The sequence below is a fragment of the Aythya fuligula genome, chromosome 7, assembly GCF_009819795.1.
Source record: "Aythya fuligula isolate bAytFul2 chromosome 7, bAytFul2.pri, whole genome shotgun sequence".
Taxonomy (NCBI): domain Eukaryota; kingdom Metazoa; phylum Chordata; class Aves; order Anseriformes; family Anatidae; genus Aythya; species Aythya fuligula.
The window spans coordinates 18,593,430-18,615,123 of NC_045565.1; the positions used below are offsets into that span (position 1 = coordinate 18,593,430).

At 42.1% G+C, this 21,694-nt stretch overlaps 1 protein-coding gene across 3 annotated transcripts; it reads left to right on the forward strand.

The window, feature by feature from the left end:
• Positions 1-995: 995 nt before the first annotated feature.
• ZNF488 (zinc finger protein 488) lies at positions 996-18,600 on the forward strand. Of its 3 annotated transcripts, none has more exons than XM_032191290.1 (4): positions 996-1,099; positions 13,407-13,629; positions 16,146-16,374; positions 17,032-18,600. In XM_032191290.1, exons 2-4 carry the CDS (start codon positions 13,414-13,416, stop codon positions 18,198-18,200), a joined length of 1,614 nt encoding a protein of 537 aa, XP_032047181.1. In that variant the 5' UTR covers positions 996-1,099; positions 13,407-13,413; the 3' UTR covers positions 18,201-18,600. The 3 variants fall into 3 exon arrangements, with proteins under 3 accessions (XP_032047181.1, XP_032047182.1, XP_032047183.1); XM_032191291.1 differs by lacking the exon at positions 996-1,099 and adding an exon at positions 1,443-1,483; XM_032191292.1 differs by lacking the exon at positions 996-1,099 and adding an exon at positions 6,991-7,093.
• The last annotated feature ends 3,094 nt before the right edge of the window (positions 18,601-21,694 follow it).

A 21,694-nucleotide genomic window follows, 5' to 3' on the forward strand; every position in this document is an offset into this window, starting at 1 on the left:
TGAGCGCTTGCGGCACGAAGCGCAGTGGGGATTGCCCGTCCCGGTGTGCCGAGATGCCTTCCTGGCCCGGCCCGGGGGGGCGATGGGGCCGGCAGCACACAGGTCCCGGTGGGGGGCTCGGCGCTGCCCGTGCTCGGCCCCGGGGGATGCGCGGCCCCGGCCCCGGCCCCGGCCCCGTTATAGCGCGTACCGAGCCCGGAGGTGCCTCGCCCCGTTATCGGTGTGAGATTACTCCCTAATTGTAGCGAAAACCCGCCCTTTCAAAAGCATTAAAGGCTTGACGTTTCTTTTTCCGATACAAGCCAATATTCAGATTACATGGACACTAATCAAATAACCCGGGCTATTCCCTTTGTCAACATGCTCATAAGAATCTTCTGCCAGGCGTTAAAGGCATTTATAGGGAACGACATCTTTCAAAACCGATGTTGCTTAGTCCGGATTTAGGAAATATTTGATTATGACAAGACGTTTGATGGTTATATTTTACATACCAGCTGTGCCATAAATCGTTTCATACCTCAAAGAAATTCCTAATTTTGTTTCCTGCAAGTGCTTTCTATGAAGCAGGGATTTCCATTTCTAGCCATCCTCACCCATACCTGCAGCTCCCCGAACACCACGATAATAAACCAAAAGTGGTGTCAGGCGCCGCCGAGGAAAGCTTTGCAAGATTTTTCCATCTCCCCCCCCCCCCCCCCCCCCCCCAGCTTTAAAAGAAACTCCTCTTTTTAAAGTACAGCTACAAGGGGAATCCCCTCCACCTCCCGAGCTACCCCCCCCCCCCCGCTGCACTTCGCGGCCGCTCCCGGGACCGCCTCTGCCTCGGGGGGACTCCGCGCCCCTCGGGGGCCGTCGGGGATCCCTGGAGGAGGCTTTTGGGGGGCGAGGGGAATTAAGGGGGAGTCGGGGCGCCGCGGTGGGCGTTATCCTGGGCGGGGAGCGGCGGAGGGGGAGGAGGAGGAAGCCGCCGTGCGGGGGGCGCAGGGGGGGCGGATCGGGGCCGGCCGCGCTGCCGCCGGCAGAGCGAGGGCAGCGCCCGGCGGAGCGGGGGGCTCCGAGCCGTCCCTCCCGGCCGGGCAGAGCCCTCCCGCAGCGGGTAAGGGCGGTGGAGTGCGGGGACGGGGCGGGGAGGGCGGCCCCGGGGGTCCGAGACCCCCAGAGGGGTTCCCCGGGGAGCAGAGAGGGCGTGGGGGGGGAGCCCGGAGAGATCCACTGTGTGTGGGCCAGGGGCGATGGGGCTGGGGGCGATGGGGTTGTGGGTGATGGAGATGGGGAGATGGGGCCGGGGGGGATGGGGATGGGGAGATGGGACCGAGGGTGATGGAGCCGCCGTGCTGCAGCCCCTCCTCAGATATCCCCAGGAGTTCCTCCCGCCGAGCATCCCCTCGAGCATCCCTTGCCCTTTTTGCTGCTCCCCTCGTTCGCCCGGCTCCCATCGCGGCAGATCGGTGTTCGGGGTCTGGACTCTTTGGAGAAATTGGTGAAGTTTCTTTGCAATACCTCGCACCGTTATTCTGAATTTGTATTGGGTATAGCGAGATCTGCGCTCCTCTGCAGAAATTTCTGAGTGGGTCAGTAAGTTAGGAACTGCTGTTGTCACCTGGAAATGTCATATTGGGCTTTACGTTTGCAAATCCTGCCATGAAAAGGTTTCTTTAGGATTGAAGTCCGGTACCAGTGTGTGAAGCCTCTTCATGCCTTCATTCTGTGATCAGACAGGAACTAGTCGTAGGAAATGTCAATGAAAACTTGATGGAGGACATAATTTTTATGCAACTTTGCATTTTCAGTAGAGTTGCTCTTAAATGAAAAGTGGTCGCACACATGCATTGAATTCGTGAATTTAAAAAGGATTGTTCAGGAGCTATTCTTTGTTCGTGGCTTTTGAAAATGCCGAATTTAGTGCTCGACAGCTCTTGCTACCATTTGTTAAATACAATTGGTACTACAGAGAGAGGAATTTATTTAGGCAATAGGAAGACAGAGGTATTACATTTAGTATTTTTTAAAATGTGTAAAAGTAGATGAAATCACAAGTAGTTTTTTTGAGAGAGCACATTTATTCGGTATTTAAGCATCCTCCAGTATTTTGAAGCAAAATAGAGCTGCCATATAGAACTCTACAGAAATACCATCTTATAGGATAAAAAAAGCTCTATAGCCATAGAAATATTGATGTAAAGTCAAAATATTACTTTAGCTTCTATTACTTAAATGTAAGATAACCAGATAAGAAAAAAACAAAAACAAAACAAACAAAAAAAAACACACAAAAAAACAATAAATTATTTGTAAGAAATTATGTATTATACGGAAGATTTGGCAGAATTAATTGCCTAAATCCTAGCATGTTATATGTGTGTTGTTTTTTTTTTTCTATGTCCATAATTCAGTGAATCAGTATGATTTTCCTACAGCACATGTTACTTGAAAATGCTATTAATAAACACCAGCTAAAGAACAAAGTATTTAATTGGGAAACAAATTATTTTGGATCAGAACTGCTTTAATTTACAAAATTCACTTTCGATTACAAGGTTTCTTTGCTTCACCGTAGTATAAAATAAGTTGTTTGTGTTATTTCCCACAATTTCACATTACATAGTGTTATTCAGATCGGTTACTGGCTGTTAGTGGAGTAGACATTATGTAGTAAGTTTAGAATTAATGCAAATAACATTAAAGTAAGTGACTGTTACTTAGTACAGTTGAAGTAATCTCCAGTATTAACCATGTGAAAGTGACTCGTAGTAGTTTTAAAATATTTTTCTTCATATGCAAATGATAAATGATAAATATGCTAAATTTCAAAAGATTATATAGCTGTATGTGAATATATATATGGTTGTGAATGCATGTGTATTTATGTGTAGACATATACGTGCACACAAATATATTAGTTTCTTGTCAAAAAGAGGTGTTTGAACAAATTGTGTTTGAACAAATATGACATTTTTTAAAAATCAAGAGCTATCAAAAATAAATAGCGTGAGTGTTAAATGAAAGCAAGCTTCTTGAACATCAATCAGATAAAGTCATTTCTCTGAATTTGCAAAAAGAAAACATGAATCTGAAATATATGAAGAGAGAAGAGAAACCGACTGTTTTCACAAGTTACACATTTTGTTTCAGTCTGATTGCATGTGATTTGGTCTGATTGTGTCTGGGTTGTGGTTGGCTGCTTGGCCGCTTGTTTCTCAGTTTCCTCTGGCTGCAGATAAGGAATGGAGGTTTTGCCTGCAAGGATGCCTGTGTGAAGGAAGAGATGCACCTGTCTGTGTGAGAACAAGTGTGGTAGCACACATTTCCGTGGTTGGGTCTTTCCTATCTACATGAATCAGACAAGGATTTTCCTGAAAGTGGGTACATGCATATGTGTGGCAAGTAACTTATAGTGTGTTGACAGAGGAAGGTTTGTTCAGTTGCCTTCTCTTCCCATGAAACAGGAATTCCCATGAAATGACTTTGCTGCTTTAAGATATTTGTTTGTTGTATGCTCCTTTTGTGTGGGGAAGAATGAGAGGCCTTTTTTGCATGTTTGCTCTCCCTTCCCTGTTGTTCCCTGTAAAATTGAAATTTCCTGTGACATTTTGGGGTGGTATGTCTATTGCTGAACACTGAACAATGCCAGAGCAGCTGGGGCAGAATCAAGACCAAGCCTCTGAGATGACCACTGGCACAATTCAGATCTGGAATACAAAATGCTGTGTGCTCTGAACTGAAATATATCCATACAGCATGCTGCATATACTGTGCGGCTGAAATCATGCTAATTCATTACATGCATCATACAGTAATCCTCAAACATGTCTTGAGGGTTACAATGTGCTCCCAGTATCGCACAGGAACCCTATTTTTTAGGTCCTAGACCTTGAAATTTCAAGAACAAAAGTGGTGGATTAGGATAATGCTCCCACCACATGGATGATCTGTATGCTAGCGAAGAGTCAGCCCTTCAGTACAGATCCCTGTGCACAGAAGTTAAGTCTTTAAAAGCCAGCAGACTACAGAGCTACAGTCAGCTCTTCTTTGTCTGCAGGTGGGTTTTCTGACTTGTGAATGGCTTGTACAAGGCAGTACCATCCACCAGGGTCCATTAAATCAGATGCAGTGCCAGACAGAATGAATAATTCTGCCTCTGGGGCCAACCCAACTAGAAAGGAGTATTGACATTTTATGCATCATGGAGCTAAACTCCTAGATGCAGTTTGTCTGAACCTGGGGTAGCAGAAGATCAACATATTTCATGCTTTCTAATTAGGACATTGTGGTATTTACTACTGCTTGTTGTCCAGCCTGAAATATCAAGAACCCTGCTAGTTTTTGTGGTTTGTTTGTGGGTTGGTTTGTAAGATTTATTTATTTATTTATTTATTTTCATTTCTTGCATCTGGGAGGTGTGAAGCAGAGACCTCAGTGACTCTGTGTGGGGTCACTCGTGTTCTACCAGATTTAACACCTCCCATTCACAAGGTCTGCTAGATCAAGGAAGGCTCCACTGGAGCTGTGCTGATACCATTCCATCACACGTCCCAGCAAATCAATATTAGTGAGGCTTTCCTGCTGTGTGGGATGGTCCATTCCACTCCTGCCTGCCCTTTTCCTGCTCTGGAGGATAGTGGCAGTAGAGATAGGTGTTCAGTGTGAAAAGTACTAAAGAGCACAGGGAAGTTTGCTGTGGAGCTCCCATTTGAAAATCCCTTAGGTTAGGATACATGCCTCTCCTGGAACTTGTCCAAATCTCAGTTATTTCCTCACCAAACTAGCTCTGACACTGAATTGCAGACATTTAATTCCTGGGCTTCAAGTAGAGTGGAAATTGCATCCCCATGGTCATGTGAGAAAAGTTCTGCCCCTTCTGCAGAGGGGCAACTCCCATGCCTCAGGAGAGATCCCACTTCAGCTTTCCCTGTCCTCAGAGAAAATAAATAAATAAATAAATAATATGAATAAAAAATGGAATCTTATCTTTTAATCTGTACTTCCAGTTGGCTCCTGTACTTCACAATACTTGCTTTAGGCAGATGTGGAGATTTAGGTATTTACTCATTTCTAAATGGGGATTTTTGCTCTGTCTTCTTCATTATTGTCCCTGAAGTTTGAGAGATTGTTCATAATAAAAAGATTTGGCAGCTTCATGATTCACTAGGCTGGGTATCCAGCCAAGATATAATGATGGCTCATCAAGAGCTGTCAGTTTATATTGCATGTACTGTGGATTTCAGGTGATGGAAGACAGTCTGAAGACCACAGAGCCTTAAAATACTAGGATTTGGAGAACTGTTCCCTGAAGATACCATGACAATAAAACAGCAAAATTGTGAGCACCCCATAAACTTGGAGGTGTCTGACTCAATAAAAACTTTCATATTGAACCAGCACTCAAGAAAGGGCCAACCTGGAAGCTCAACATAGATATCAGGCTCTTCACTCAGAGCTGCTTTATGATCTTTTCATGGCATGTGAAGTTTCCCTATTTCTACCCCTTATTTTTCAGGGCTTGTCAAGCTGGAGTTCTGTAGCTGCTGTGCAGAAAGGCATGATGAAGGGATGCTGAGGCCAGCTGAAATGCCAAGGGGAGACCATTTTCATGCACCGGGCTAATTCAGCCCCAATTTTATTCTGCTCTGATCTGATTCAGTTTATCTCTGCAGCCAGAAAATTCCTCCCTGGCACATAATTGTATTTCCTTCTGCTTCTCCCCTGATGCCTGGCTCAGGCATGCTGCAGGGACTGAACTGTCCCAGGAGCGCAGGGTATGTGCTCAGAGCAGAGGAGCCAAGAAGAGGTGCTCACAGTATGGCCCAGGATAGCCCTGAGTAAGAAAAACATTCTGGTCTCCACGGGTTTCATCATTAGCATTTTGTTTATCAGTGCTAATTGAACTGCTCTTAACACATGAATTGGAAGTGGTACAGTGGCAGTAAAGGCCCTTCTTTGAACCAGCTGATCCTATATCTCTATGCAGAATCATTGCTGGAATCTAAATTTGCCATGTGCGAAACTGGGAGGATGAAATAGGATACTTAGAGCTCAGGAATTCAAGGAATACTGTCCATGGGCTATTTCTAGAAGATGGACAGGATGCTGAGCTTGAGCTCAGCACTTTGTGCAGCCCACCTGGGCTGGGAAACACAGCACATGGCTGTATCCACCTGTCCTCTCCACATCTCCTTGTGCAGTTTTCTTCTGCCATGTACATGTGCTTTTCAGCTGCAAAGGTATGAAGGAACCACTTCAGGCCCAAAGGAAAGGTTCCCAGACCTGGGCCCAGGCTGAAGCACAGATACTCTATCTTGCAGCATCAGTGAGCTAAAGGAAATGGCCTCCTTAGACCTTCTGTGCTTTGAGAGGACCTTTTCAGCTTTTAATTTAAATGATTTAAGAAGCAGGTTGCAGTTTGTTCCAGCATTTGCCTTGGGGTGTTTGGAATTACTTATTTTATCTTTCAGAACAAGAATTCTTTCTTTTCTCTGATTTCCTGCCAGTTTCCTCCAGTTCCAATTTTGATTCTTCTCCTTTGCAGTTCACTGCATGAAGAGAAAAAGAAAACTTTGCACAGAAGGAAAGCAAATGTATAAAACCCAAGAAGATTTTCTCACTTTTCCATCTCTAATTCCCTTGGAATTCCCTTCATGTGTTAAGAACCCTTAGTTCCTTATAACAACAGAGAATAATAAATACTGCAGACAGAAGCACTCTGTCTGCATCAGCTCAATTCCCTTAATATCTGTTTATTGTGCATGACACTGCATGTCTGATCATGGATTCCTCAGACCGACAGACCCCTAATTGAAATCAAAGGCAGTTTTGGCAGTAGCCACGGGAATGCCATGGCATGGAGTCCCAGGTTATGTGCCTCAGGGAGAACATTGTCACACTTTTGAGCTGAGAGGAGTAAGTTCAAAGGTGAAGGAAATGATGGTTCCAGTATTTAATTTCTATTCTATTTATTTATGTTTCAGTCTTGTTGACATGGCAAATGCTGTTCAAGTTAATCCCTACTCTGGAGAAAGGCCAGAGTAGATGTAAAAATGTCTGGGAAGACTGGGATGATGCTTCCCCAAGTCAAATACTTACAGTAGTATTTGTGAGTAACTTCTGTGTTGTTTTTTTTTGTTTGTTTGTTTTGTTTGTTGTTGTTGTTGTTGTTTTGTTTTGAAAGAGATATCACTATATGCAAATTCCATCACAGTTGAAACGGAATGTGTGAGGGTGAAATTGAAGAAGCTATTTAGAGTTATTTTTATCAAATTAAGAGAACCAGTTTTTATTATCCACTTCCATTTATGTTTGCAAAGAACTAGCTAAAACAAATTCTGGTTGAGAAGTTTCCTCACTTGCAAAAGTGGTTCAGTTGTTTCCATTACACTCACAAAGTCGATGATAATATTAAGCAAGGCTACCAGTGCTTTTATGACCACCAAGAAGCAAAGGGTGATGCCACAGTTCAACACTGACACTATGGCAAGGAGAACCAGGATGAGTCCTATGAAAATAGGGGAGAGGGGAGTCTGTGTTTAAATTGGTGTTTCTGCACTTGGATGTTTCCATGCATTTCTTAGAAGAGCTTGTAGTGACATCTGAAGGCCATATGGTAGAAAATCAGCTCATGATTGTTCCTATGACCTTCTTTCACTTCTCCTCCCTAGAAATGTATTTTTGTCACAAGGTGAGGGAGCTACCCAAATATTTTTCAGGAAGGCATGAGTTGTAATCTGATTAGTACGAGTGGGATGACGTGCAAGTGCTAGGAAATGGGGAGAGAGAAAGGATATCTGCAAGGTTCCAGCTTGGAAGAGCATTCAGGAAAATGGAAAATGGCTACTAAACATTTCAGCAATGGAGCTATTTCTTAATATGCATGGGAGACTGTTATACAATCAACTAGGATAGATATACAGACAACAGCCCCAGCATTGGGAATGTTTTTGTGTTTTTTTGGTGAATGTTTTTGAAAAAAACACACTCTCATGCTTCCCACCCAGCAGCCAGGCAGTCACAGCTCCTACCCACCAGCTCAGTGGTTGGAGGCAGACAGCTGAGGGTGGGGAGCAGAAACTTAAGAATGCCACTCAGGTGGTGAAGCACTCATCCAACCTTGGTTGTCACAACTGTCTAACAACTCCTCTGCACCCTTCCCTGCTAAGCCCAAACTTACAGACAAGCTGAATTGTGTTTTACACTGTTACAAAGCATGCTAATTCCGGGGAGGGTGTGTGTGTGTGTGAGGAGTCTTCTTGAAGAAGCACAGAAAATGCCTAGAATGGGTCTTAGTAAGGGAGAGCTGAAAGGAGATGGTGCTTTAACCAGGCGGCTCTATTAACTGGATTAATAGAGAACAGGTTCACAGAGGTCTTCTGAAGACATAAAAGGAGCAAGCCAACACATTGGAGCTGTATCTTCAAATTACTAGAAATACCTGCTAAATCACAGTGAAACTTGGCAGGAAAAAAGGGTGTAAATGTTTCAGATTAAGATAAGGAAAACCAGCCTAAAGCTTCATAGTTGACTTTGCAGGGCCACAGATTTGATATAGATTACCCCAAAAACATCAGGTCGAGCCCTTTTCAGTAGCAATTTGTGAGCTGCTTCTGGAAGCAAGGAGGCTGGGATCAATTGCTGTGAGCACCATCTACTTTGTGGTTTTTTTTGATGGAACATCCACAACTGCATAATCCATAGGGAGTTGCCTGCCTATAGGTACTGGTTACTTGACAGATCTGTCACACTCCTCAGAAATAAAGATGCAAAATCCATGACTCAGGGACATGGTATATGTGTATCAGATACTCTCTAGGGGATGAAGAGTCCATTAAACATCAAGACCCTAAACTCATCCATATGAAGAATTCACATCTGTGACAAATAGAATATGGAGAGTACCCATCGTCTAGCAGGTGATCTGAGTCTAATGTGCTACTAATGCACTATAAATATTCAGTTTATTTCACCCTTTCAGAGACATGTGTGTGGGTGAGCCCAGAGGAATAGGAACTGCTTATGCAGAACATGAGTGAGAACAGCAGGGTTATATTGCATGAGGGAGAACGTGTCTCTAGGAGGCAATGGCACTCATAGCATTGGCTGTTTGAGGCAAGCATGTCATTGCACAATACAGAGCTGAAGACATGACCTTCACAAAGAGGCTTATGACAAGGGTTCTGTAAACTTGCCAAATAATAGAAGAGGGGTGAATTAGTCAAATGTACAAGACAGCTCACAAAGCTGTGTGAAATGAAAGCGCAGAATAATTACTGCTTCTCAAAGCCATGTTAGCCAAAACGTGGAAGTCAGTAACATAAGACAAGTGTGATTTTGGTGTAGTATGTCTTCACCTATACGTTAAATGAATTTGCATCAAGTTCTCTTGTTGAGCACAGTAAAGCAAAAAGAGGGGTGGTTGCCTTGCTGACACCATCCCACTCCTTTGCGTAATGTCTTAGGATGGGGTTCTCTTCACACAGCACTGCCAGGTAGGTTAATCCCCTCCAAAGCAGGTGGAAATCAGACTCATTTAACATGCTTTTTAAGGAGGACACTAACTGTCACTGTTCTGACACTGAAATCAAAGGAAGGTGCTGGAGATGTCACTCTGAGCAAAATACCCCTCTACACAGGAATACAAAACCACCTTTCCCCATTACAGTTTTTTTTTTGATTAATGAAAATAGGTAACATAAGCAACTGTCTCCTGCATTTCCACTGGAAAAAATCATTGTTTTGATATCAGCCACGAAGCTAAGAAATCTATAAAAGGAATAAAACCACAGGGAAAACTTGTAATGCTTGTCCTGATGGCATGTGAAAACACTGATGGGCATTTCTAGGTCACTGAAAAGAAGCTGATTACAACTGTAGCTGCTTAAGTACTGGAATGAGATAAGAGAAGGACACCTAGCTCATTGAGAGACAGAGGTGATGGTGTCTGAGGAATGTATGAAGATAAAAGACAGAAATTATGCTCAGCTTGGGAAAATAAGCAATTAATCCATCAGTGGGAACTACAGAGATCCAAGTGCTTTGAGGTTCAAATACAACAGTCAGAGGGGGGGATAGCAGAATACACCATACATAAGAGGTGTAGGTAGGAATGATAGGAAGTTAAGGAAATGAAGGCCTGATACCAGCCTCAGAAGTTCATGACATTCCAGGAAAAAATAAAAAATCAGTTAGGTGAAGTTTTGGAGAATTCACTGTTATGATCGTTTTCTCCGTCCTTTGCTCCCTTTGAAGAATGTGAGCAATTCACTTCAGTCTGTCAAAGAAAAATGCCAGTCATTCTAGTGTACCTTTTTCATTTCAAATTAGGACTCGAGTTGTAGGTATCTAATGATTATAACCTTCTTTAGACTCTGAGGACTGTTGGCAAAGATGTGAAATTTGCTCTAGGACTGGATTCAGAATTATACAAGAGCTCCTGTCCTGCTGTCACTTTTGGGGACACCATGTTATACTGAGATGTTTCACTAGATGGTGTGTTTGACAAATTATTTGAAGAGATTGATCTTCCCTTGCTGAAAGCTCATGATGCAGGGCTTAACACAGCAAGCCTTTTTGCTCTCTATAAGCGGTACATCCTCTTCACAACTCTCTACAAAGTTGACCATGCTGTGCAAGAGAGGAATGTGACCATTGCTGTCACTTGGGGGATTTTTTTTTTTTGTCCATCACAAGTCTTTGACTAATTCATAAGTCACATTCATGGCATATTGAGTTCAAGGGACTCTTAACTTTGGAAAGAGGAAAGCTGTGTTGGTTAGAAAATATCTTATACTCCTTATTAGGTTCCATTTCCCCCATCTCATCAATCTAGGAGAATTAAATGGAACTGAAGATGTGCATATATTGATTTATTTGCTCCCAGAAGGGAGGATTAGCCTGAAAGCAGCTGTGTGGGACAGTAAGGACAGGCAGAGGTTCCCACATCCAGGGAATTAATTCCTGCCCTTCTTCTTGGATGTGTGGAAGCCCTTCTATCCTCATGATTTGGAGCAAGAGCATGGGCAGCACATCAAGCAGCAAACACCTTGCTGGGAGCTGCTGACACTTTCACCAAGGAGCTCAGAAAAGCTGCCCAGGTTGGAGGTGTGTGCTGCGCTTGTGCTCTGGGAGCTGGTGGTTTCACATCCATCTTGCAAGTAGCAAAGCTAAAGTGGGGACACCGTGCTAAAGCCTGTCTGGCCCCTCTGCCTTTTCCCTTTCTTTGGAAAAGATTTGTTATATTATGGCAGAAATCACTAGGTGGTGCTGTTACTCATAAAACTTGCACTTAGTATAGCACATTTTCAGTTTTTGAAGAAATGGTTCTGGTAAGCTTTGGGTGTGTGGAGGGAGGTTTTGAAAGCTGCTGAAATAGGGGAAGGTAGCAGGCAGCAGTAGCTGGCTGGAAGGGGGTGTGGATTTCTTAGATCTTGGTATTGGTGCTTTGGCTGGAATTTCTGGACGAAGGGAAGAGATTTACTGCACACAGGCAGCAACCCATACTCTTCCTTAAAGTGTATGTGCTCAAATCCAGCATCTTTGACTCCTTTCCCATCACAAATTCAACTTTGAGGGCCCTCAAAGGAATCAGGAGATTCTGTTTCCTCTGGAGGGACAACAGTGTAGCCAAGGCACAATGCTCTCCTGGTTTACATGGAGACATTCAGATGAATTTCACAGAAAGGGGAATCTTAGTGAGAGGATTTGCCTTCTAAGGTCATAAGTGGATAAATAATGTTAGAAAGGATTAGGAGTTTTAGATTTATTTATTTTTCTTTCTTCTGATGGTTAGAAACTTGTATTTTTATGTATTATTATTTTTTTTAACGTGACTTGACTTTTCATTTATTAAAAATTAATATAATTTAAATGGAAACACGTGCATATGAATGTGCTTATGTGTTTATTTAGGTAGATTCTATATATTGCACAAATATACACATACAAGACATCATTTTGTTCTCATAGCAATAGTAACTTCACCGGATTATTGGGAAACCAGGCAGTGAAACTCATCAGTAACAGAAAGCAGAGACCCATTCTATCCTCCTCTTAATGATTAATATCTGGCAAGCCACTTGAACTTTGGTTTTTTTGTGTTTTTTTTTTTTTTTTTTTTTTTTTTTTTCCTTTTACCCCCTGCTCTTTTTTTTTTAAGGCCATCTTCCTTCAGAGGCTTACAATGCTTTGTATACAAAACCATGCATTTCAATATTTTCAGGGTAGGGATTTAGACTTGCCTACCAAGAGGAAATTATTCTGAATTAACTATACTGATTTAGAAACTGATTTGGTTAAATCAGTGCAACTCTCCTGAGCGCTTTATATCACTTCAGTTTAAGTCATGAGTCAGTGAATAACAAATCAATTCTGTTGGCAGAGAGTGAGAAAGATTAGACTGGATCTTCAGCCCTTTTATCTCAATATTTATTAGGCTAAGGACTCTTCAGGGCTTGTTGCTGTTCTCTTTAATTTTCTCTGCCTAATGGACCTGATCCATCTCTTGATGGCGTAAATGAGGGTTTTCCATGACCTCCAGATGGGAGCTGGAGATGGCAATAACTTTATTAAAAACCTAGAGAAGCTTAGAATGACAAATAACTCAAAACTGCCTCCTTGCTGTGTATACGGTTCTCAGACTGAGGCTCATAATGCAGAAATTGCCTCTGCTCTGAAAAATGTAATATTCTACATTCAGTGCAAGAAAATTCAGTCCCTAAGTATACCAACCTCTACTAACATTGTGCAAAGAGTCATAACCTCATTCAATTTTCCTAACAACAGCTAACAGCTAAAATCTCACATACATTTTGAGATAGGATGAAAATAATCCCTGTGTCAATGTACAAAGATTTTGTGCATTCAGGCTGAATAGATTTGGGACTCAGGCTGTTCCTGGTTTTGTATCTGCTTAACCAGAACATGGACTGATGTTACACTTACAAATTAAAAAGCACAGCTTTTTCAAAACCTATTTGGTAAAGCATCTGCTTTTTTGTTGTTCTCTTTCTGCATTTTTCTTCGCGCTTATAAGGACTACTAAACAAGAAATTTATCTGAGAATATGTTGAACAAGAATATTCTGAGTTCCACAGACTGAAGATTTTGCTTACGGTTACCAAGGCTTTTTACTGCTGGCTGTAGAGAACACAATGCAGAAACAGTTGAGCTCTTGGATGGTCTCACTAGTCCAGAAAAGAGTAACTAAGTTGTTTACAAACCTAATATTTTGGTTTATTGCAAAGCCTTTTTTCTCTTTCAGAACTGGATGTTAATAAAGCTCTGTGTAACCAACAATGTTCTGACATGGTCTTACAATTCACCTCCAGTTAGTTCCTAGAAACCTTTATATTGTAAGTAGTGGTGCCCCCTTCCATTTTCATCTGTATTACAAGTGTGATTTCTTGCTCATTTTACAGGTTTATAATGGAACTCACATCTTTGCCTAAATTTCTGTGGACAAATGACAACAAACTTCTGCATCACCATTTTCCGGATGTATTGGCCACTGTTCACACCACACAAGACATTCCCGAAGAAGCTGTTTTTGGACCATGTATGCTCCAGAACACCCTAGTGGACACTGTAGCTTTTATTGCCCTCAAGTGTTCTGAAAGACGGAACATCCATTACGTATTCAAGGTAGGAGAACGCAGCATTTAAATGTAAGTCATGTCAGACAGGATCACACCATCTTGCAGGAGGTGACTATGTCAGGGGGTAGATTTTTGTTCTGTTCAGCACAACTAACAGCTCCTCCAAAAGGGAGAAGTAGCCAGTGTGTTTCTAATTATGAGCTGTATACTGGAGGGACCTTAGTGAAAACTGGCTCCTTTGCAGGAAGAATACAAAGTTCCACTGCTGTGCTGACTATTGATGACTTGGCTTTTAAGTTTAGTCCAAAAAGGAGCCCTGTTTTTTTTTTTTTTTTTCTCTCATCCTCTTGGAGACTCTAATTTGAACTCCTTGGTCCAATCTGTATGCTTGGGCAAAGACAATGGCCACCATTGGCACAGGTGGTTCTTCCCAGCCAGCCATTTACCCCAGCAAAGCAAACCCGCCCCTTATAAAGCTGTCCTTCCCCTTTGAGTTCCTCTGAGCCTTACAGCCTCTCGTGGGGTTAGCCTCCTGGATCCAAGGAACAGCCTTATCTTCACCCTTCTTCTCCAGCCTCTGTCAAGGAAGCCAGACCATGTCCATTGCACAGCTCTGACTGAACCTGTTGTGCAGTAAAGCCCCTCCCTCATTTATGAATGTAAAAGATTCATATGAGGGATTTCCGTCCCAGGAAGAGGGTGGACTTGCATCTCTTGTAGTGTCTCTGCATGCGTGGAAAAACTGAAGCAGGCTCATGCTTGCAGTTAAGTGTACCCAGGTCTTCTGTTCTGCCCTGTATTCCTCCCCACCTCCTTCAAACTCTCTCAGCTCCTTCCCTGCAGGCCTGGTTCCTGGAGGAGCTGTGTTCCCTTTGACTTTGCTTAGAGCTCCGGGTGGGTACTTGGTATTTCTGAAACACTGAAACTAATAAATGACAGCCTCTGTCAAAGCTATTAGTTGCAACCACTGTGTGTGTGGGTGGGTGTGCTTGTGTTGCTGTCAGACTTTTGGATTTCTCAATCATTGTTAATTACCACGGCGTTTAGAGAGAACCAGTTACAGGGCATGCTAATTTATTTTCTCCCTTATAATAATTAACTCTTATACTAATGCCCCCTTAATGTTTTATTCTTTTATTCAAGCTCCTACCGTGGTCATACTTTTCATGGTAGGTAATCGTCAAACTGAGCTAAACACAGAGAAAGAAAACCAAAATACTGTTTCTGATACAAAACACCAATGAATGGCTGCCCTGCAATTAGTGGAAAACAAAGAGCTATACATTGCTTGGGGTGAAATTTGGATCATACTTGTCATTAGACATTTTTCATTTCCAAATTTCTTCCTTTCAAAACAATGACTTAGTGCTTCAAAAATTAGTCGAGGCTTTTTATGTGTATAAGTGTTGCCCTTGATCGCCCTGTGTTTCAGCCTCTGAGCTATGAAAATCTTCCCCATCCTTCAAATACTGCTGAGGACATAGATCTGCTGTGGTAAAAACCAAGGAAAAAACCTATAAATAAATAAATCATTCCCTATTCAAAGCAAATGCAATCAATTAAATAAGATGGGAGCCACACACTGAATGAGGAAGACAAAACCAAATGTTTTACAGTTATATTATTTCCAGAGCATGGTCAACCTGTGACTAAATGACTCAGGAGTCCTGTGGAGAAAGGCATTTATGCAACTGAGGACTATGTTGTAACATGTACACAGAAGGGAGATTTAATTTGAGCAGTAGGCTTAATATTATGTTTTTAACTTTTGAGTGCCTGACCTTCCAACCTAAGTGAAATTTTCAAATTAAGCTGTTTGGTATTCCTGAATACACACATACTGAAAGTAAATCAACCCCTCACTACACTCAGAAATAATGTAATGAAAAGTATTAATCAAATGGGTTTTTGTCTGTTCGTATACCCTGAAATGAATTTAAGCTATTTATCAAAGGAAGAAAGGGGAATATGTCATTTTATTTCTGAAAAAGGAAAGTGATAATATAAGTACTTCCTAGCTGTATTTGTTAAAATCTAATATTTACATAATTTAGCCAGCAGTAAATGTGGAAGTTGTCTCCTTGGGATGTTGACTCAAATAATCAAAATTATTCCTAATTTACCCCTCTCCTGACACATCCCATTTTCCCATGGGATTGGGACCCCTTCTTACAGAGGAGCACGCCATCTGTACCTCTAAGATCCACACCCAACGCAGCCTCAGGAGACAACCAGCATCAGCAGAGGAGAGCACCTTGCCATGAGGGGGCCGGAGATGGGCCAAGGGAGCAGCCCTGGCACTGCTGGCCCAGAGCAGGTTCATGTGAAGAACGGTGTCCCCTTCTGGTCCCACTCAGTGCTCCCAGAGCTCTAAGCACTCACATGAGGGAAGCCTTCTCCCTCCCATGACTTTGAGTTTGATTGAAGCCGTGTGTGATTTGGGCTTGCAGCTTTGGCATGGGCTCTGTGTGAGGCAGAAAATAGGCTTTTTCTTGAATTTCATGGAAATCTATTTGGGGTCACAGGACTTCAAACTTGCATTTTTTGTGTCCTGTTTCACAGGTGGATGTTACGTCTGTGCACAGTCCTACAGGGCTGCCTTGGATGAGACTTGTACAAGCAGCTGCCAATAGCAAGGAGCAAAACTTAGAAGCTTACTTAGAAAACAGTCAATTATATTATCGCTCTACCAGGAAAATCAACAAAAATGAGGAGCTGCTTGTCTGGTATGATGAGGAGCTTTCCAGCCTCTTGGGTTTCAATGAGATAAAAGCTCAAAGTCCCCAAAATGGTAAGTACCAGACTAATGGTTCTGCGGGGGTCACTGAGGACTGAAGTGAGTCTGCAACATTAGCATGGGTGATCCTGTAATGCAGGAAATAAAACCAGTCTAAATCTTTAACAGTCAGGTAAGAAAAGAGAAAAAAAAAAAAGAGCAGACAGCTAAGAAAACATTCTGTTTTGGGGATTGAGCTGGAGGCATCCAGTGAGAAGAAATTTGTAGTTCTCTATACCACTTTAGTTGTTACTTTCCAGCAGAGGACAGTGCACTAGGGAGCAGTGCTGAAGTTTTTAAACTGTGCAATGGAGATCTATGCACCTGACTACCTTGGACTCCTAAAAGCTTAAAATATCCGTTGGAAATATGCCTTTAAAATAAAAATATGCCTTTAAAATAGCAATTTTATCTAATACAAACATGGCTGGAGAGTCTAAATGAGAGCATTTCTGCAAGGAGCACATGGAGATAAATACAAGTGAACCATTTTCCATAACAGCAGGGGACCTGACTCTGCACTGGCATTACCTTTACCATGTATAGTCTTGTATGACATGAGATGTTTCTGGGTTTGTGTTTTGTTTGTTTGTGTCAACAGCAGGGTCAGGATCTGCATCCATCCATGATTCTAACTTTGCAAAACTCATCATATGTTGTCTGTTTCTGCAGAGCTGAGATGCCAAGAATGCAACCAAGTCTTTAAATGTGAGCATTCGTATCTCTCCCATGTCCGCTTCCTATGCGGACCAGAGAAGAGTGCCCTGCTATGGAGAAACTTCCAGGATGGCAAGACTGAAAAAGGCAACTTAGAGGACCAGACCACAAATTTCCACAGTCTGGCAAGGGATCTGGAGGTGAAAATGACAGCTCATAAAGATGATGCCCATGGTCTCACTGGAGAAAAGAGAGCAAAACTAGAAGAGGCTGAGAACAACAGGAGCAGAAAAACAGTGTTGTTGGAGAAAACAAATAACCTGAGTGAGGGACGTAACTGTGGGGGCAAGGAAGAGGTTGGGGGAGAGCGCTCACTGGCAGGTTCTTTCTGGAAGCCTAGTTCAGGGAGGCAATCAGCTAGGAAGGATGCTTTCGAGCAGAAGCAAAGTGCTTTCACTGAGGTCAGGAGGGTGAAAGAGAAGATGAGGAATGAGAGACCCAAGGAATCAGAAGAGGAGGATAACACGGTCCCAGCTGGTAAGGAGCAGGTATCAAAGGAAGTGTTGCTGAACTCCTCTGGCAGTGCATTCTCCTTCGTGTGGCCCACCAGAGCCCGAGGAGAGCAGAAGAGTGCTTTCAGCAAGCCTAGTAAATGTCTAGCAGAAAGAGCTGCAATAAATTCTTCTCATCCCATGACTGAGTCACCAAAGAGCCTGGGGGAGCTGTCCGGCTTCATTGCCACCACAGACATCATGTGCTGCAGCACTCTTCTCAATTCCAAGTTCTTCGTCAGTGATTTGTGTAATGCTCAGATGCTGCAGACTAGCATCACTCGGAGCAATGTTTTCCCATATACCTCAGACCTGTGGCCCAAACAAGCAGGAGGACAGTTACAAAACACAAGCACCACTTCTTCCTCCTCCTCCTCCTCTTCCTTGACTCTTCTTCCTCCTACCTTCACCTCATTTGGAGTGGCTGCCCAGAACTGGTGTGCCAAATGCAATCTGTCCTTTCGCATGACATCTGATTTAGTCTTCCACATGCGGTCACATCACAAAAAAGAATACTCCTCAACTGAATCCCAGAGCAAGAGGAGACGAGAGGAGAAGCTAACATGTCCAATTTGTCATGAGTACTTCCGAGAACGCCATCATTTATCCCGGCACATGACCTCTCACAATTAGAGCTGTGCAGACCAAGGGACTGGGCAGGTTGGGTAAAGAAGGGAAACATTATTCAATTGTATCAATTTCTTTTTGCAGTTACATTAATTTCTTACAGGAGATCACTGTTTACAGTAATTTATAATAGATGCTTTGCAAAAAATATAAAATGTTTACAAAAGTCTGAGTGGGTTGTTAGATCTGAAAACTCAGCCTAGCCCTTGTCAATCTATTTTTGAGGAAATAAAGTAGTGAAATGAATGCACATGCAGTATTAATTTGTAAAGAGTTGGGAACAAAGGTATCATTTTGCAGATAGAGTTCGCTTTGCTTGTATCTGATTTGCTGGTGTATGTGCAGTACAATGTAAATACAGAAGTAACACACTCTTTACTGAATGTGGAATCTTAAACACTAAAAACAAAACAAAACAAAAAAAAAAAAAAAGAAGTGTTTATATGCTTAAAGAAAATAAGTTACTTTTCCTAGTTTTCCTAGCAGCTTTGGTGGACTCACTCCTTTGTGTTAGCTGGATTTGCTCTCTTATCAGATTCATCTCACTGTCTCCTTGGCTTTGGAAGGGACTACTTAAAGTTAAGACTACCTGAAAATAGTGGTTGTCAAAAAGTGACCAACACACAGCCAAAGAGAATGTGAGTTGTAAATCAGTACATCTGAGTGCTGTTCTGTGCTCTGCCGCTTTTGAAATATCTTACACAAAACCAAATCAAGATGGATCTGCATCAAAATGTGACCTGTTGTCAACACAATCATGTAGACAGGGAGTGCAAATTCTTCCCTGAGGTGTGCTTGCAAAATGTGTGTGACTTTGGTAGGCATATAGATCGGATAGGGCAGAGTTTGGCTTGTGGTTTTCAGTTTCTGGATATACTAAAGAAAGTACCTGGGATGTCTGAGTTACTGCTATCTACTGATAGACAGAATCTGCACCCTTTAAGTCTGGATGAGAGGCTCTGTTCTGCTGACAGCTAGAAGAGGAACATCCTTCAGAAAATGACAGAAGCATTAATTGCATTGGATGAGACCATCTCTATCATTTGCTTTCTACATTGGCCAATCCATCCATTTTAAAGAAGATGCCAAAGTCTCGCTGTAGCCAGTCTATATGAGACAATTTTCCATTGCCTTCTTTGGTTTGTGCTCTGCTCAGTCTCAATCAGTTTATATTGCTTGAAGGGGAGGGGAGGGGAGGGGAGGGAAAGCAAGAACCCTGCCTGTTGTTACTGCAGCTCATCTAATTAGCCCTTCATTACTTTCTAAATCCATTTAGGGACTTTTTCTTGATAGCTTATGACAACATGTTATTCAAGTGAGCATTTATGTCTCTCTTGAATGGGATTTTTTTAAGGCTGTCTCCTGTTTTTGTGGCCTGTCTCTGAGCTTCATCTGCAGTTATTCCCTTTCAGATAGAGAATTGTTAAAAACTGCCTATTTCTCAAATAAGAGTACCCCTAAGATTTGTATAGGACATTACAATATACTCCTTATTATTTAACTTCATGCTGATGATACAGTCCAGTGTTTGTCTGCAGCACACTGGACAGAATTTTTTATTGAGTTCCCATGATGATACTTAGGTTGATAATGCAAGTATCGGACAAGTGACAAGAGACAGCCCTAGAGTCTTAGGCTGTCAATTGGGACCAACATATTACCCTCATTGCCATCTCTTGGGAAATTTCTCTAAGTCAGAGACCATATTCTTACCAGTATATTGCTGTTTATTATTAATACATGGCTGTTTCCTGTTAGCATAAACATTATTATTGTAGGCCAGTCACTGGCTGTGCACTCCAGTTTTATTTTCCCAACATAAAGTGATTAAACCTTTACATTATGCCTTTGAGTTTAGAGGACATAAATTGAGACTGGAGGTCTGGTTGGACTGTAACACAGCTTTCCCAGGTCAGTGGTGGAACTTCTTTCATTGGAGTCATTAAAAACCAAAGTGAACAAAAGCTTTGAAACATGCAGCACAGGGAACAACCTTGCATTGAGTAGGGGATGATGTGGTTTCCTCCTAATCTTTCCATCTCTATTTTGTGTCCAATAACATTTACTGTGTAAGGAATATATTTATGGCAAGGTTTTACAGGCCAAATTTCACTCCATCTGGTTTTATCTGGGTGCCAGCCAGTTTACTGTAAAGTCAGTGTCCATAAAGTGTAATAAAGGACTCCATGGTGTAACTGCATTCATATGTGGTTAGGGTTATAGTTCCCATTAGTAGTTTAGGCCAGATTGTGATCTCACTTATTCCAGTGCAAATCCAGAATAATTCCACATTGCTACTCCTGATTTACATCAATAATATTCAGATCAGTATGGCCCTGTATGAATAAGACTAAAGATTTATTTATTTATTTTTCATACCATTACTGCCAAATATTCTCCTCTGTGCTTTCTATAAAATGCTGTTGTCTTAACAGCTGTATGTTAGAAACTTAGCTTCAGATTTCTTCTGGAAAAAGACAGGAGCAGCTACGCAATGCTTCCCTGTATTATGTTGGTTCATCGCTTCAACACTCCAAGGGCCCATTTTTCCAGTGCACCACACTTGGTTATCATTTAGATCAGAATGAAGCAGTATCTAACTGGCTACATGGTTTCACTGATTTTGTGTTGGTGTAAGTGATACTGGGAAAGTGTGGAAAACCAGCCACTGACAAAAAGCTGCTAAATCTCCAGATTTCTTCCAATAGTGTGTTAGATCTACATCCTCAGAGATCTCATTAGTAATTAAACTTCATTCTGCCCGTCATGTGAGGCTTAAGTAAGCAGCAAGACTATGGGGAAAGATAGCTTTCCTTTATATCATGAAGATGTTTTCTTTGGTGAAAGAAAAAAACAAACAAAACAACACACAAAAAAAGACCTATAACCCAGTTTCTTTGTGGGCATATCTCAGCCACATCAACTTAGATACTGTGATGGCAAACCCTGTATAAATGCCTTCTGTGCATAGAAAGGCAAGAGAAACAGTTATGAAGAGTGTCAGAGCTGATTCAAAATACAGAAATGAAGAGGAGAGGTTTTTAACCAGCTTTCCCTCTGACATTGTCCTTATCTCCTCCAGTTGCAGGAACAGCATGGATTATGCTAGCATGTAAAGATTGGGGGGTTTCCTCTTGCAAAACAGAAATCCCACTACAGGGAAGTGTGTACTGTCCTTACCCCTTTTCAAATGGCCAATGGCACAATGATTGAATGAACAAGTTGCTTTTTACACTGACAACTATAGTGTTTTGTGAACTAAGACCTGTTTGCACACACTACTGTCAAGTATCACATGCTGTTGCCAGCTACACCTGTGCTGACAGCAAAGCAAAATAGCATCAGCGCCAACAGAATCAGACCTTGATTCCTATGTGTGAAATAAGCTCTTGTGCAAAGCCCCTCATGCAATCGGGGGGAATGTCTTTTATGTGTCTCATGTTTAACTGAGTGTCTCATCTAAGTTGGGTTACATAAACCCTTGCACTTAGCCAAAATTC

Bases quoted from the DNA above. Each gene is read 5' to 3' on its own strand.
- ZNF488 (XM_032191290.1), top strand. From the start codon at position 13,414: ATGGAACTCACATCTTTGCCTAAATTTCTGTGGACAAATGACAACAAA. The intron at 13,630-16,145 runs GTAGGAGAACGC...CCTGTTTCACAG, and splicing joins ACATCCATTACGTATTCAAG to GTGGATGTTACGTCTGTGCA. The intron at 16,375-17,031 runs GTAAGTACCAGA...CTGTTTCTGCAG, and splicing joins AGCTCAAAGTCCCCAAAATG to AGCTGAGATGCCAAGAATGC.